General features: G+C 47.9%; 2 protein-coding genes across 4 annotated transcripts in view; both read left to right on the top strand.

Annotated features, from left to right (window-relative positions):
- Window positions 1-2,212, top strand: part of LOC138625827 (cyclic AMP receptor-like protein A) — a 55,053-nt gene extending 52,841 nt beyond the window's left edge. For both annotated transcript variants that reach the window (XM_069707034.1, XM_069707035.1), the window contains exon 13: window positions 1,452-2,212. In XM_069707034.1, the coding sequence (XP_069563135.1) occupies window positions 1,452-1,613 (162 nt within the window). In that variant the 3' untranslated portion in view covers window positions 1,614-2,212. The remainder of the gene's footprint in view (window positions 1-1,451) is intronic.
- A 10,163-nt stretch (window positions 2,213-12,375) lies between these two features.
- bcor (BCL6 corepressor) overlaps window positions 12,376-16,166 on the top strand; it is a 36,133-nt gene continuing 32,342 nt past the window's right edge. For both annotated transcript variants that reach the window (XM_069707037.1, XM_069707039.1), the window contains exon 1: window positions 12,376-13,293. The gene's annotated coding sequence lies outside the window, so the exon portion shown is untranslated. The remainder of the gene's footprint in view (window positions 13,294-16,166) is intronic.

Genomic DNA, 16,166 nt, shown 5'->3' on the forward strand with positions numbered 1-16,166 from the left:
GAAGTTCTACCAGTGTTTTTGCTCGACCTGCTACGGTCGGGTCGGCTCGGTGCGAAGAAGTCAACCGGTGGTTTCAAACGCCGACGGTGGTGATGCGGGCTCCACGAAGCAAAACAAAAAGTTGTGACAACGCGAGCAAATAACAAGGCCTAAACAACAACAAAAAATCTGCAGCGGTTATTTACCGACGTGGCGTTGAACTCGCCTCCCCTCTGGGGGAAGGTATCTGTTGTTTACAGCTTGATGACGCGCTAAATGCTTGATTGGCTAAAGGCTGATTGGCTAAAGGCTGATTGGCTAAAGGCAGCTACAATAGTTTCAGAATTAACCGAAGGTCCCTTTAGGATGCATCAACTAGAAACAAAGTAACCAGCTCGCTGGTCAAGCAAAGATACTATTTGCAAATCGCTCTGAGCTGTTGGACTTTTTCATTGACTCTTCGTGTTTTGCTGTTGACGATCTGCCAGCTTCACCTGCAGAGTTTGACTGCAGCTCATCTTCATTTTTTTTTTTTTTTTGGTTTCTAAAGAGTTACGAACTCTTTTGACGGCCACGCTGTCCTCTGCCCGTTTCCCCTGTTCGCGCCGGGGCGTCAGATCTCACAGAGCGTTCGCTTCCGAAGCCGCGAGCCCGGTAGCAACGACTTCTTCTGCTCTTTCTGTTCTTTAAAGTTACAACTTCTAGGCACATTACTGCCACGCTCTGACGGGAGTGATGCTCTACAACCAGGCACCAGTGAAAACGGGAAATAAGGAAGAACTATAGTCACATATACTCATTTATTTTTTATATTTTAATGACTATTTGAATATTTAAAAAGGCGTGTCCCCATCCCTGCTCTCTATTGCTTGTTATAGGTCTGAACCTTCAGCACGTAATTCACCTACTGAGCTTTAATTGGACACTTATTTCCTCCTGTTTCCAATATACAAGCGCACGACAAAGTGTGCCGCACATTTTTCTTCTTCAAGTCCCAGTTGCTCATTGAAGTTATATCATATTCCTCTGTGTTGGTCAGCGTTTCCTCCACATTCTTTGAAGTACTGTACTTTTATGTAAGTGGAAAGCGAAAACAACTGGCTTCAGTTTCCAGAGGAAATCAAAACAAGCATCGACGAGAGATCGTCTCGCCTACGTCACGGAGGAACGTTCGCATAACGTTGGCGGTTGCTCAACCTTTTCTTGATAATATTTTTATTTTATTTTATTTTTTTCGTGAAGGTGAAGTTCAACAAACGGCCGGCATTTTCAGAACGATCAACCTAAGGAATCGGGTTTTTCTTTTTTTTTTTTTTTTTCTTTTTTTAAGCGTGTAAAACACCAGCACGAGTGTATAAATGGGACGGTCAGAATGTAGCGGGAAAAGATGCCTTTCAAGCTGAACATACTTTTTCACACCGGCGCAGACAGAGTGTACTAATCCCAAACTACGTTGTGTGTCCTCTTTCTAGCTGGCTCTGCAGTCACGACTCTGTGACAGAACTCGAATCGGAGAGTACTACCCCGGGGCGGTGCGCTACACGCAGGCTGACCTGGTCGACCTCAGCGATGACGACGACACCAACGTGCTCTTCTACTCCCCCGACATGACCCTGAAAGACCGAGGGCCCTGAGAGAGCGGGCGGGAGATAGGGAGGCAGACAAAAAGCGATGAAGGGAAGGAGCACGGAGGAGGGTCACAGCCAGAGAGAAACGCAGCGGATTAGAAAGTGAGAAGCAGGAAAAAGGAGGTAGGGAAGGGAAGATTGGGGGGACAGTCAGGCAGATAGAAGCCGGAGATGAGCTGTCAGGTTCCATTATTAATCCCCATCCTTTACTATTTAATATCCTAAAGACGCACACACCACACATACTGAGCAGAGCTGCAGCTCCCTGCAATACTAGCGTCGGAGGGAAGCAGGGATGGGAGCGCTCTAAAGGCATCTGCTGCATCCCAAAGGTCTCGAAACGATTTCGCTCTCCGCACCACGGCAGAAAAATAAGTTTGAAAAAAAAAAACAACACAAAAAAAAAAAAAAAAAACAACATAAAGGACTGCTGAAAGGCAATCATAACAAGGTGTTCCTTTAGCATTCGGAGCAATTTACCTTTTCACTTCTCTGCAGGGGATGAGTTCAAAAGCAGGTCTTTAAAAAGCACCCCGTGTGCCAGATGTGAGAGCGTCTTGCTCTACCCTGAGATTGATCCCAATATTGAACAATTTTCTTGCCAATAGGGGAGGTGGAGGGTGGCGGGGAGGGGGCGGGGGGGGGGGTGTATCGTAGAAATACACAAGGTGTTTTTTTTTTTTAAAACAAAAAAAACAGTCGAGACAACTCAGCGGGGCACACGAGTCCCAAAGCACCAGCGTCTCCTTCCTCAGACAGTATTTGCTTTCTGGCTGTGTCTTTGCGTATGACGTTACTGTTGTTGCAATTTTCGCAAAAGTATTCCTTTAAAAAGGTTGTTTTCTATTTTTATTTTTTTTTACAAAAGGTTACGCTTGTTTGTATTTATAACAGATCAATGAACTGTATATATTTAAGTTGTACACTCTATTTTTCTACGTGCCTCGGACCGGACAGTGAAGGAAAATATTTCTCGACGGTCCAAAACCCGCCGCTCCGGCGTGACAGTCGAGCAAAGCCTCGTTCAGCTCACATTTCCTCACGAGCGAGTTTAAAGGAAAAGATGTTATTAGTCAAACGAACACCCGCACAGATGCATCCACACGCACACGCGCCTGTCAGAACAGGTCGGAGAAGATGACGCACGCTGCACCCACGGCGTAGCGACGGCCTCTGATCGGTGGCGCTGAGGGGACGTAGCTGAGATGTGCGAGCGGCAGGATAATGGAGTCATTTTGTATTCAACCACAGCCCATCGGGCTTTTCCAATTTCTCCGTGGTTTCAATCGGTGTCGGCGCAGTCAGCCGCCGCCGCCGCCGCCGCCTCTCACGAGTTGAACTAATGAACCGACACTCGACCCCTCTCTCCCTTGGGCGTGTCAACTTTTCTTCTGGGCGTCGGTGACACCAGCGTGCGACCTTGAGTTTTGCAGGTCACGGGAAGTCCCGTCGACGAGCGACACCCGCACATCGCATCGGCCCCTTCCCCTCTTTTGGCGCCGTTGCTGGTTTTACTTGACTGTGCACTCCATCAAATAAATGAGCAGGAGAGACATTTCATAACAAAGCTGAGACTGGGCGTGTTTATTTCATTTTCACATTGATGCCATCCTTCATTCCCTCCCGCTACAGCCCTGCCTCCTGTGAGCTGTTTGTCCGTTTATGTGTGCGTGTGCCTGTATGAATCTTTTAGACCTGGTCTGCTTAAATAATGGATATTAATTATTGGTCGGACCCTTCTGGCCCCTGCCTGTCTCCAAATACGGTTAACTGGATTTTGATTAATGGAATATGCGCGCCATGTCCTCCAGAAAACCTGATTTTTTTTTTTTTTTGATTTTTTTTTTTCCCTTTCCCCTTTCCTTCCACACACATTCACACAGCTCTCCCTCAGACGCTTGAACGTTTCGAGCCCTGCTCCCCCTTCATATAAAGATCCCGTGAAATAAGCGAATCTCCCTGTCACGCAAGAAGAATTATTATTCCCCCCTCATATCGTCGCATGCGCCGTAATTGGATACAATTTAACACCCGCGGCCCACGGGCATGTCGGCAGGCGCACTGCCTACTATTAGCTCGCCTCGCCTCGCCTCGCCACCCTATCATTTGTCAGATCTGTGTTTGTGCGCTCCTGGAGCCGTGTGCGTGTGTGTGTGTGTGTGTGTGTGTGTGTGTGTGTGTGTGTGTGTGTTGCGCGTGTACGTGTGGCTCGAGAAACCGGAGCCATTGTTGGAGTCCGGCCATGACCTAGCTGTGACGCACACAGAGAGGGAGAGGGAGAGCGAGAGGCGACAGCGCAGCAGCAGCCCAGACGCTGAAAAACAAGCTGGAGCTCTTGTCACCTCGCAGGGAAAAAGGATACAGGCCTGATGGCTGTTTGTGTGGCTGCTTCCACGGAAGCCTCGTCTGCTGTTTATTAGAGCCCCGGCAGTATTTACAGGCAGCGGCGTGGAGGAGGCTGTAACCCTCCTAAACCCAGCTCACCCGCTGTTTACAGTAAAAAATGAGGCTGCAGAAGGTTAATGGGGAGATTACAGCCTGCATGAGTGATGCCTTAAAAGTATAAATAATTGAGTTGAGGGTTGTTGTTTAGCCCCTTACATCAAATGTTTTAATTAACTAGTTTTGCTCAAGGCTCCTATTGAACAATGTATAATTATAAATTCTTTTTTTTTTTTTTTTTTTTTTTTGTTATATAAAGAGACCCGGCACCCGCAGTTTTTGGTAAACGTTACCCAGATAGGAGTGGATTGATGCACATTTTGTACACTATTAAATTTACGGCAGCAGGATTTTATACACGGGATTAACTGAAAATGAATCACAAGGACTTTTCAGCGTGAAGGAACGTGTCAACAATTAATAAACCAGTTTTGCTCAACAGTTCTCTCCTAACATATAATAACTTATCCTGTAAATACTTTTACCTATTTTTGCATCTCTTCCTTTATTCTGGTACCTTTGGGGCTTTTTGTCGTTACTTTTTGCAGATGGAGATTGACTTGAGGAGAGATGAAGGCCGATCACAAAAGTCCCAAACCAGAACAAAACCCATTAAAGAAACAAAACAAATGTCAAACAAATAGAGCTGCCCCCTTTTAGCCTCTCTTTGATACCCCGAAGGCAGTGAAACCAGTTGAACTGGGCTACTTCGTGTTCATCAAATGACCCTGCAGTTTTTGGTATTTCGGATTATGGAGGGGCCTTGCGTCAAAATGAGGTTTTAAAACAACAACAGCTGCTCGACATCAAATATTTTGCCCTTGGGTCTTAATCCAGCCATTTAGTGAGAAGGTGATAAAAAACACAATAAAATACTACAAAAGTTAAAAAAAAAAAAAAAATCCCTTTATTATATTTCAACTGTCAACCAGTGTACAAACAAACACAAAGACTCGCCTATAAGAACAAAGGCGTGAAAATAGAAATATAGATAAATGTATTGTCAAATTGTAATTTCACAATCAGAAATGATGTTGTTTTTTTTCCTCTTCCGTGATGACCTTTAACCTTAAACTCTCACCTGCCTGAATATGTGTGGAGACAAACTTCTGCAGCTGAATTTTGAATGGCTCCACCCTGATTATTCACCATTTCAAAGCACAAAGCTCTACAACTGAAATGATGTAATCCGTCTAAAGAAAACTACACCTCCGCAGCAACAACAACAGGAACAGCTATAGCTCTTTACTTTTTTCATGTGGTGTCTATAGGCGCACATACTAGTTGAATCACTCTGTGCTGCACAGCATTTTTATTTTTACCACAAGTCCAACAAACAAAACGCTTCTAGGCTTTTAGTCTTTTTTTTGGTTTTGTTTTTTTTTTAATGTGGATGACTGGTATGGTTTTTAAAAAAAATCTCCTCTCCAGACTGACCCTGTGTCTGTGATCCTTTGCTCAGAGCAGAACTGAATGAAACTGCTTAATGGTGCAGGAGCAGCACTTTGTAATTATGTAACAAATAGCTGAACTCAAAAGTCAGGTTTTCAAAGCTCAGCGTGTTATAATGTAGTCTCCATATAAGGGTGGCAAGTGTTTTCTTTATATTCTTTAATCTGGAGAATATATAAGCAAATATTTGACATTTTTCTCTCCAGAATTTTCCCGTCCAATTAATCTATTAGTCTTAAATTATCCATTTGGTCAAAAATATTGTCTGAAGGCCCTCCCTGCACTCTGGGGAATATGTGCAGGATTCTTTTTCTCTTTTTGCCCCTAATGTCAGTCACATTTTGAAGCATTTGAGCCCCCAAAATATCAGGATTAATTGTCCAAAAACTCCACATGCAGATACGTGAAACTGTGGAATAATTCATCAAATTTCGAGGTCACGTCACCTTGGACGTGACCTCGGTAGCTGCGATCCTGCCTTATTGATATCTTTTACGTGAGAGTCGTGTGTTTAATGTCCGTATTTCCCGGCGCGCTGTGTGATATAAGCTCGGCTGTGCTGCTGCTGCTGCTGCTGCTGCTGCTGCCGGAGCACAGCGCAGGAGCGAGCGGCGCTTCAAGCGCTGCGATCCTGCCCCGAAAGAGTTAAATTAATCTCTTTCTCTACCCGCCCGCTCGCTCGCTCTTTCTCTCTCTCTCTCTCTCTCTCTCTCTCTCTCTCTCTCTCTCTCTCTCTCTCTCTCTCTCTCAACACACACAGGCTGCCACCGCCCCAGATAACAGAGGGGCGCCTCTCCCCAGCCAGCCAGCCTCCGCTAATCGCAGTGGCAGGAGGGGGGAGTGGAGTGCCGGCGGCCTCTCACAGCGCTGGGCTTTTTATTGACGCTGCCTGCCTGTGAGTGTGTCATCTGTGTGTGCGTGTGCGTGTGTGTGTGTGTGTGTGTGTGTGTGTGTGTGTGTGTGTGTGTGTGTGTGTGTGTGCTTGTGGGTGCGTGTCAGAGCGAGAGAGCTATAAAGAGGAGTGTGTGCGTCTCGCTCTGTGTGTGTGTATCTATGCGTGTCTCGCTCCGTGTGTGTATGTGTGTGCGTCTCGCTCCGTGTGTGTGTGTGTGTGTGCGTCTCGCTCCGTGTGTGTGTGTGTGTGTTTCGCTCCGTGTGTGTGTGTGTGTGTGTGCGTCTCGCTGTGTGTGTGTGTGTGTGTGTGTGTTTCGCTCCGTGTGTGTATGTGTGTGCGTCTCGCTCCGTGTGTGTGTGTGTGTGTGTGTGTGTGTGTGTGCGTCTCGCTCCGTGTGTGTGTGTGTGTGTGTGTGTGTGTGTGTGTGTGTGTGTGTGTGTGTGTGTGTGTGTGTGTGTGTGTGTGTGTGTGTGTGTGTGTGTGTGTGTGTGTGTGCGTCTCGCTCCGTCTGTGTATGTGTGTGCGTCTCGCTCCGTGTGTGTGTATGTGTGTGCGTCTCGCTCCGTGTGTGTGTGTGTGTGTGTGTGTGTGTGTGTGTGTGTGTGTGTGTGTGTGTGTGTGTGTGTGTGTGTGTGTGTGTGTGCGCGTCTCGCTCCGTGTGTGTATGTGTGTCTGCGCTCCCCGCCAGCAGCGGAAAGCAGGGAGAGGCGGGGAGCTGGGAGGGTGGGTGGCGAGGTTATGAGCGGAACTCGACAGAGGCCGACAGACGAGAGAGAGGGAGGGGAGGATGAGGGAAGGGAGGGAGGGGAAGGAGGAGGAGGAGGAGGAGGAGGAGGGAGGGGGGATCTTTCTTGTGCTGCGCTGAGAGCCGCCACCGCTTCTCCTTCCTCTCAGATAAGGTTCGTTTGAAGGTTTTCATCTTTATTCTCTAAAAAAAAAAATATAAAAAAAAAATGACGCGACTGTTTCTGCGCGCGCAATTTCGAAGGGGGGGGGGGGGGAATGGGGAGGATTACTGTTTATGATCCCCAAGGTCGGAATAAGACAAGTGTGACTGATCCTTCTGGTTATTTTATGTCACGGGCCTACTGATTGATTGCATCGATGAATTTAGCAGCTTATTGATTAGGGCTTAATCTATAGTTTCATGTCTCTCAGTGCTCCAATTATTGGAGACTCTCTCTCTCTCTCTCCCTCTCTCCCTCTCTCGCGAGCAGCCGTGTTTGGCTCGGAGCCACGCTCGCCCTGCCGCGCCAGGCTGTAATTATCCCCGGTGAGGCCGCGCTAACACAGCGTGGCGCGCCTGTGGGGAACCGGTTAGCCCTACAACACCGGTGGGGGCGTATGAATGTGCGTGCCAGTGTGAGTGTGTGTGTGCGCGCGCGCGTGCGTGCGTGCGATTTTGTGTGACAGCGGGGAAGAGAGAGAGAGAGAGTGAGTGAGAGAGAGAGAGCGATGCCGTGTTGATATTTTAGTCGCCTGCATCAGAGCAATTTCAAGTCCTACACGAGGCGGATCTTTGAATCATAGATTAGACAATTGATTTCTCTCAATTGATCCGCTCGCTAAAAGTCACTGTTGACGGTCATAAATACACAATGAGTCCCCCCCCCCACACACACACACACACACTTTATTGGAATATAAGTTTTAAAGTGAGCAAAGCTTGAGTGCGGAGTGTGCGTTAAGTATTTTTTTTTTTAAATTTTTTTTTTAATAGTGTGTTGTTGCGAAGCATAGATCTATTGATTGTACACGTGCACATGCCTGAGCTTGTGCGTGCTAGTCACTGTTCTGTGTGTGAGTTGCAGTAAGCGATCCATAACGATCTGCAGGTGGATTGTGCTGATTAGTACCGGCTGCTGTGGACTGAGCTGCGTGCAAAGAGCTTCCTGCAATCTGAGCCTGCCGACTGAGCGTGTGTGTGTGCGCGCGTGTGCGCGCGCGTGCGTCTGTGTGTGTCGTGCTCGTTGGTGTGTTGGCAGGCAGCCCTTGCAGAATGTGTGTCGGGGCTGAGTGCTTTTTTGTGTGTGTGTGTGTGTGTGTGTGTGTGTGTGTGTGTGTGTGTGTGTGTGTGTGTGTGTGTGTGTGTGTGTGTGTGTGTGTGTGTGTGTGTGTGTCTCTCTCTCTCTGCTTTTAGGCGCGTGTATATATCTGACAAAACGTGTGCCGAGGGTGCACATGTGAATTTGGTGTTTTTGCCTCACTGTCTGATTGCAACAGCAGATGGCTGGATCACAGTGACCTCCCAGAGTGCGGCACTTTCTTTCTACACCAGGATGCATCCGAGTATGTGTGTGTATGTGTATATATGTGTGTGTGTGTGTGTGTGCGTGTGTGCGTGCGTGCGTGCGTGGGTGCGTGAGCACGTTCACGCCGTTTTGATTTTTACGAGACGCACACCTATGCATGAGTCCCCGACAAGGCATAAAATGACAGTTCGAGGAAGGGATCGCAGCTTTCAGCACGTTCTTTCGTCACCGTGAGCGCTTTCAAAGGCACACGCTGTTCTCAGGCTGGGCTTCTCAAACCACAAAGTTCACACACAGCCATAAAAGCGCAGCCATAAAAAGGAAAATAAAATAAAAAAAAAAAAAAGAAAAGAAAAGAAAAAAGAGCTGCACTCGCTCTCCAGACCTGTTTTTGTGTCTCCCTGAGACTCTCGGCTGAGGTGTTTTTCTGAAGCTACGACTGTGTGTTTTTGTGTTGAGCGCCAGAAATCTGGTTTGCCCTGCGGTTTCTCAGAGCAATATTCATCCTAATCCAGTTTTCCAGTGAGTGATGGAGAGAGCCGCTTTGCCTTCAACGCCCTCTGACTCAGAGCGGGAGGGAGAGAGTGAGGAAAGACCCCGCGTGTGCCTTGATTTCTCTCTTTTCGGACGCTGCTGCGTGATTGCAGGTCGTGCGTGACGTTAGGACGCTTCTGTTTTAACCGTTCAACACCTGATAGGTGTTTTCTATTCATACTAAAGCAGACTGTTTTTTTGTTTTTGTTTTTTTCGGGGGGCGGGGGGGGGGGGCATTTAAAAACCATCCCCGCTGACAGTTCTGAAAAGCAGCACAGCAAAATCCCTTCACAGGCCATTATTTGCACAAACAGCCAGTGCTGCAGGTAGAGGCTAGTGTTCCAGAGGAACCAAACGCAGGGCTGGTTCGGCTACAGAGAGACGAGTCGGCTGGTGGGATGAGGGCCGCGTGACCGTGTAAAGCATGACGTGTAGTTGGGTCGCTTTCTCTCTCTCTTCAGATACGTCAACGTCCTCGGCTCGCGGTCAAGAATGCAGAGCTAAGGAGGTCTCGGCTTCTCGTCGAGTTCGTCGGACTAAAAAAAAAACAACAACAATCTTCCAAAGATGTCCGTGCGTCCTGAGCACGTTTCAATCGTTCCCTCCGTCTCGTGCGTTGCGTCCAGGTCCAAACGGTCCATCGTGGACGGGGAGTGGAAATAAAACAAGACCACATTACAGCGGAGTATGAAATTGTACGTTGCGGCGCGGTTTTCGAGTTCAACGGTCTTTCAGTAATATTCTCCAGTGTTTTTTTTTTTCTATTTGTTTTAGGAAAGAGCTGCTCACGTCAACAACGTCCATCCACATCCGTCCACAACCGGAGGAGAAACCCGGTTGAATGGCAGGTGCCGTACGTTTGCAGCTCCGTCTCTCTTTCGCGTGTCGGGGGAAGCGCCGAGTTGTGATTTGACTGGAGTCTCGGCGCAGCAGCGGAGGAGTCAGCCCTGGCACTGGGTTTAACTGGACACCGCAGCGTGGTATCAGATGATGTCTGCGATCCAGCAGAGGCTGAGCCAAATTGAACTTTTTTGTTGTTTTTGTTCGTAAGAGCCCTCTACGTGGAAACCCGTCTTGCCTCGATGGATGAGCCTCATTGAAAAGGAAACGACATTTTTTTTATTTTTAGACAAAAAAAACAAAAAACACCCCGCGGATCTTTTTGTGTAAACGTCTTATTACGACAAAGCTACGTCATAAAGTTGAGCGACCTCTAGTGGTCGTATAAATAACGACAATCTGGCGTCCGGGTGAAAAGACACAGGAAATTTAGGAAAACAGTCCTTGGAGGAGGAAGAAATGACTTCTATAGTCGTGTGCGGTTGGAGGTACTGATTTTTTTAATCTATTTTTTGATCTTGAAGTACATTCTGAATGCAGCCTTATTGTAGCAGAGAACGGGAGTCAACTCATTAATTCATACTGCTTCAGTTGTCTGAAAACAGAAATTTATGCAAATAGCAACAAATAAACGTGTCTGGTCGCATGAAGTGTGGCAATAAAGAGGAAGAAGGAACCGAGCAGCGGACACGTAGCAGAGTAACCGGGCTGAGTCTGTCCTACTTCTTGCCAGATGTTGGCTCCGATACACAATGTTATAGTTTATTGACCTAAAGAGGAGGCGCAAGAAGCCATTAAACCATTTTCTTATTGATTAAACACGTGAATGGAAACAATCTGATTGCTCCATTGTGGATGAAAACGTTTTCACACAAACACTGCTTTCAAATTGAACAGGTTAGGTGTGGGGGGGGGGGGGAGAAAAAAAAAAAAAAAAAAAGCCTGGGATGTGTCGTGGTTCAGCAGCTGTGGTCGTGGTGAGCAAACTCTCAGTGATGAGACGTAGAAGGTGGAGCTGATCAGAGCAAACATGCCCCGCAATTCACCCCGGATTTATTTAGGTTTGAAGGCGGAAACTCAGTTGCCTGATGGAGTTTCTTTGTCCAGATAGAAGAAGGGGAGTTTCCGTTCTCCTCCCTGCGTGAATTCATCCATCCTGCCACCTTTCCTTTTTCTCTTCGCTTCTCTCGATCCCTCGTGCCTCCGACTTCAAACTTTTGGACAGTTCGGCCTTCGAGATGAGTTTAGCTTTTAAATGCGTCCATATGTGCGTCCTCCTTGAGCTTGGTGTTTATTTGTATGTGACCGTCTGGTTTCAACTCCTACTTTCGGCAGCTGTTGCAAACGCAGCCTTCCATTGCCGAGTCTCCCTCGTACTTCTACTCTGCTTCTGTCTGTCTGTCTGTCTGTCTGTCTGTCTGTCTGTCTGTCTGTCTGCTAGGCCTTTCTCTCTTTCCATCCCGTTTCTGTCTCTCTCCTACACACACACACACACACACACACACACACACACACACACACACACACACACACACACACACACACACACACACATACATGCAGGCACATGATGCACACACCTCAGGCTTGATATTCATAGCCTCCTCCTCCTTTACTTGACATGGGAGCCTTAACAGATGTGCCCCAGCCTTGAGCTGCCTCCCTCCCTCACCCCCTCCCTCTCCGCCCCCCCACCACCTCCTCCTACCCCTCTCTGTCTCTGCACTGCCTTGTGCTTCGCAGATTTATCTTATTTAGGTTTTAAAAGAAATACAAAAGCTAAACTGACATTTAATTTGGATATATCCCCGTAGACGTGCGGACAAAACGTCAACAATGTTTAAACAGACAGGTGTTTTATTTGTAGACTGGTGGTTACTGATACCTTGCAGGTCACCCTAATTACTTTCACTCAAACAGGAAACAGTTTTACATGCAGTACAGATGCATTGAGTTGTTCCTAGTTGTTTTCTTATAGATTTACATATACAGTAGGCTACATGCACCTACTTCCACTTTGAGGGCGAGAAACAGTCAGAATCCTTTTATACAACTGGCTTATTGGCCAGTGAAGCTGATTCTGACCTGACTGTATTCTCTACATTGAAGTACAAACGATATCACATAGGTTGGCCTTCTTCTTTGGCTCTTGCTTTACATGTTTTTATCTAACTTTTCCTCGGCCAAGTATATATTTTCATTTCATTATTGTTATTTTTTAATTAGTGTCACATCATGACCAATATGACCAGTGTTTTATTTTCCGCCCAATAACTGCAGTTCAAACCTCCTTTATTCCTGTTTTGGAGTTTCAGCGGAGCTTCTGTATGTGTGTGCTCGCTTCTGTGTGTGTGTGTGTGTGTGTGTGTGTGTGTCTTCGTTTGTGCGTGCGCGCGCAGCCAGTGCCGTGCGCTGGAGGCTTATGGTAATTGCGGTCTCCCGACTGGCCTTCTGGGTAGAGTCTGCGCGAGTGGGAGTGGAGCGAGTCGCTCGGTCTCGGCAGCGTTCATCCATTCTGTGCGGCACTCCCCGTACAGCTCCGTGCGTCCCCGGCGCGAACTGAGGGCTCCGACAGGGGTGTTCTCCACGAATCTCGAAGCGAACGCGGGACGAAGAGCCACACGGAATAACCTTCAGCAAACCCTCCGAGACAAGGATTGCGCTGTTGGAGAGGACATGGAGTGACGGAGAGCGGGAGAAAGGGGCTTTTTCCGAGGACGGCGTGCTCCGCTGAAACCCAACATGGCGCTGCTGCGAGGTACGGCCGAGCTGAATTAATTTCTCCGCGAATCCGCCGACCTCGCCACCTGTATCCTTTGGGGGCCCGGGCCGTACGGCGCATTGCTCTCCGACTGAAAGGACCTGAACGGATTTTCTTTAGTGGATTTCTCTGCATTTGTTTTTCCTCGGCGCAGGATCTTTTTTTTTTGTTGTTGCTTTATGGAAACCCAAGTGACATTTTCAGCAGCAAAAAGTCTGCTTCAAATTTAGGGTAATGGATGAGAGTTGTCTGTAGACAATAGAATAAAGACCAAGAGGTTTATTTGTCAGACTTGTTTTGTTTTGTGACAAGTCGATAACCTGTTAGACACTTTTAGTTGTTTTTTTTTTTTCTTTGGCCGGGATCGTCTGTCTCCAGCAGACAGGACCGTAACCGGGCTCGTCTACGTATACGCACGGATCGCTGCCCTCCTAGTTAACTTGGCAAAACAGGAAAAAGGCGTGAGTTGGGGCGAGCGGACCACGGCTGGAACTTGTACCAATTAACCAGGTGAGGCAATCAGTGACAAATCCTAAATGTATTGTATGTTTTGGTTTACGTGCGTCTTTGGCGATGTGAAATCCCCCTGCGTGAGGAGAGAAAACGTGTTCTACCTACTCTTGTTTTTTCTTGTACCATAACGGCCAAGATGTTTGAAATGAGCCGGTGTTTCCATTTGCTGCGTTTTAAAAAAAAAAAAATCTAAAACAGTCTTCTTGTGAGGTTGAATCGAAACGCGATGGTCCGGTGTTGTGCGCAGAGACTGGGAGAGGATCGGCCACTTCTAAGAATAGCGCATAGGGTGGTCTTTGTGCGTTTCGGCGGGGCAGCGGCATGTGGTTGATAAATAACACACGCACGGACACGCACACGCTGATCCGACCGTGAGTTTGGCCTTTTTTAACAACTGTCCTGCCAACCGGACGGAGGTGAGAAGGACGTCCCAGAGATTAGCGAACTTGAAAGTGGCGCCGTCCTCGATGGGGAATATTCAGGCTTTTCGCACCCTGTTGTGTGACGAAGAGTGTGAGTGCCTGTGGGGCGAGAGTAGGAGTGTGTATGTACGCGTGTGCGTGCGCGCACACGGAGCTTCTGCGCTAAACAAGGTTACGGAATCCAGCCTCGCCCTGCCAAAGGCAAGCGAGCGTTGCTGCTCCGTTTATACTCAGTTCAGTTGGAGGGCATCCCCGCGGTGTGTGCGTGTCGGCGTGACAGCTGTGTGTGTGTGTGTGTGTGTTTGTGTGGCAGGAGGTGTGTGTGTTGTTGTTGTGGTGGTGGTGGTGGTGGTGGTGGTGGTGGTGGGGGCGGGGAGGGCTTTGTTTGGACAGAGTGGACGTTGATCAGTCGTCTCATCGGTCCCAAAGGTGGTGTTGGAGAAAGGTGTGTGTGTGGAGAGAGAGAGAGAGAGAGAGAGACAGGACGCGGGACTGCACCGCTCACCTTCCTGTCGAGTTGATGGAAACCGCTTTGGCATTGTGCCACCTCTCTCTCGCGCTCTCCTTCTCGCTCCCCTTCACCACAGCGACACGCACACACTGACGCACACACACTGACACACATACCATGTCTTGCAGGTGTTCTCGGGTTAGACTTTGCGCTACAGTCTTCCCCCTCTTGCACGGAGCGTGGCTGTGCGCACTCTTTGCATTAAAGGGGGATATTCTATGCGCACGGAGGATCAGTTTAGCGCCAGTTAGGACCCCAACCCCCCCCCCCGCCCCCCTTTTCTCCCCTCGGACCTCCGATACGCGCTGATCTTTTGTCACCCCAGATTCTTTAGTCATATTAAAATACTGAAAACTGCCTCTCATAACAGTCACCATCATTTTCTTCTTAGCTTGGCGAGATTCGTTTCAGCTCGCCTTTAACGCAATCTACTAATTTCGACTCTATTACCAACTTTAGAACATTTATGTTACTTCCACTTCAGTCATCTCCCCCTCTGCACTATTGTGGACGACAGCAATCAGCATGAACCACTTCTTATAAAGTTGCTGTTTAATTGAAATAAGTGCTGCAAGGCGTCTTGGATGTGCTCCAAACTGCATCGTCTTACCTAACGATTCTTTAAAGCTCCTCTGCGGGCTACAGACTGCATTTCACGACCAGCAAAGCAGCGTTTAACCGAGATATTTATTCCTGGAAAAGGACTTTGTCGGGACCACGCTCCCCCACCGCAGGAGAACGACTCGTGTCGGGGGAGATTTCCTTCCGCCCCTCGCCTGCTGCCTGTCCTGGAGCCACGCAGGCACTAATTAGGGGACGCTCTCTTAGGACGATCGATGTGCCTCATATTGGCTGGCTCCAGCTCATTGACGAGCTTAGTGAGGGAAGCAGCTACTAAAAGACCACTTCAGCCCCCAGCAGCCAATCCGCGCACGGTACACGGTAAAAGAATCGCAAACGTCTGTTCGGCCGACTGCGCGAGTATGTTGGGCGGGAGGGGGGTGAGGGGACGGGACGGGACGGGGGTGTCCTGGTGTTGGGACCTCTCGAAGGAACAGAGAAGGTGATTAACTGGTGGGGGTGGTGGTGGGGGTGTGGAGGCTACTTCACTGGGCATTCATGGAGAAGAAAAGCTTTGTTGTGTTTAAAATAATAGTCGGTCTTAATTGGCGCGGCGAGGTAAGAGGACACCTGAAAACGTGCAGTTGAATGTGATTCGTTTTTTTTTGTTTGTTTGTTTTGTTTTGTTTTTGGTTTTTTTTAAGAATGAAAAACAAAACATTTGGAGATCTTTGCATTTGGAAGTACATCTGAGGATTACCAGTAGTGATCCATAAATATGTAGGTCCCAATAAATAACATACAACGCAATGATCCACTTGCTTCCTTGAGTTCATTGTTCGTTTTGGAGGGAACGAGAAGTGACTTCCCTTTTACGTTATCGGTTTCCTTCAGTGTAATAAGTAATGATGTCAGGTTTAGTCCGTTTTCATTTTTATTGGCTTTTTTTGTTTGTTTGTTTGTTTTTTGTTTTTTTTTGGTTCCGTATGATATTGCGTAAAACAAAAGGTGGGATTCATGCGTCATGCGGCTACAAATAATCGGCCTGTCCGTGCCTTCAAGGATCACCCTCTCCGTTTTCAACCTCGTTTTCAGTTTAAGCCACAAATTTTGATGACTGCTGAGTCTGATCTTTCAAGTAATGGAGTCTGTTCCCCGAGCGGTGCGCGTTGTGGAAGCCTAAAACAAATACTTCACATTTTGCGTGGGCCGAGTTTATTTATAGTGTACCCCTTCGGACTGTTTTGCGCATCATTTTTCCGCTGCGTGCTGCTGCGAAAGTCAGTGTGGGACTGATCTGTTTTCCAGGTGTTGGAACACAAACGGGGAGGGCTGCTTACCATAGACGGACATACAGATACTTCTCTCTCTCTCTG

This window comes from Brachyistius frenatus, unplaced genomic scaffold, assembly GCF_029030835.1.
Source record: "Brachyistius frenatus isolate BFR_SWC_R1_liver_20210118 unplaced genomic scaffold, ASM2903083v1 Contig_66, whole genome shotgun sequence".
Lineage (NCBI taxonomy): Eukaryota > Metazoa > Chordata > Actinopteri > Embiotocidae > Brachyistius > Brachyistius frenatus.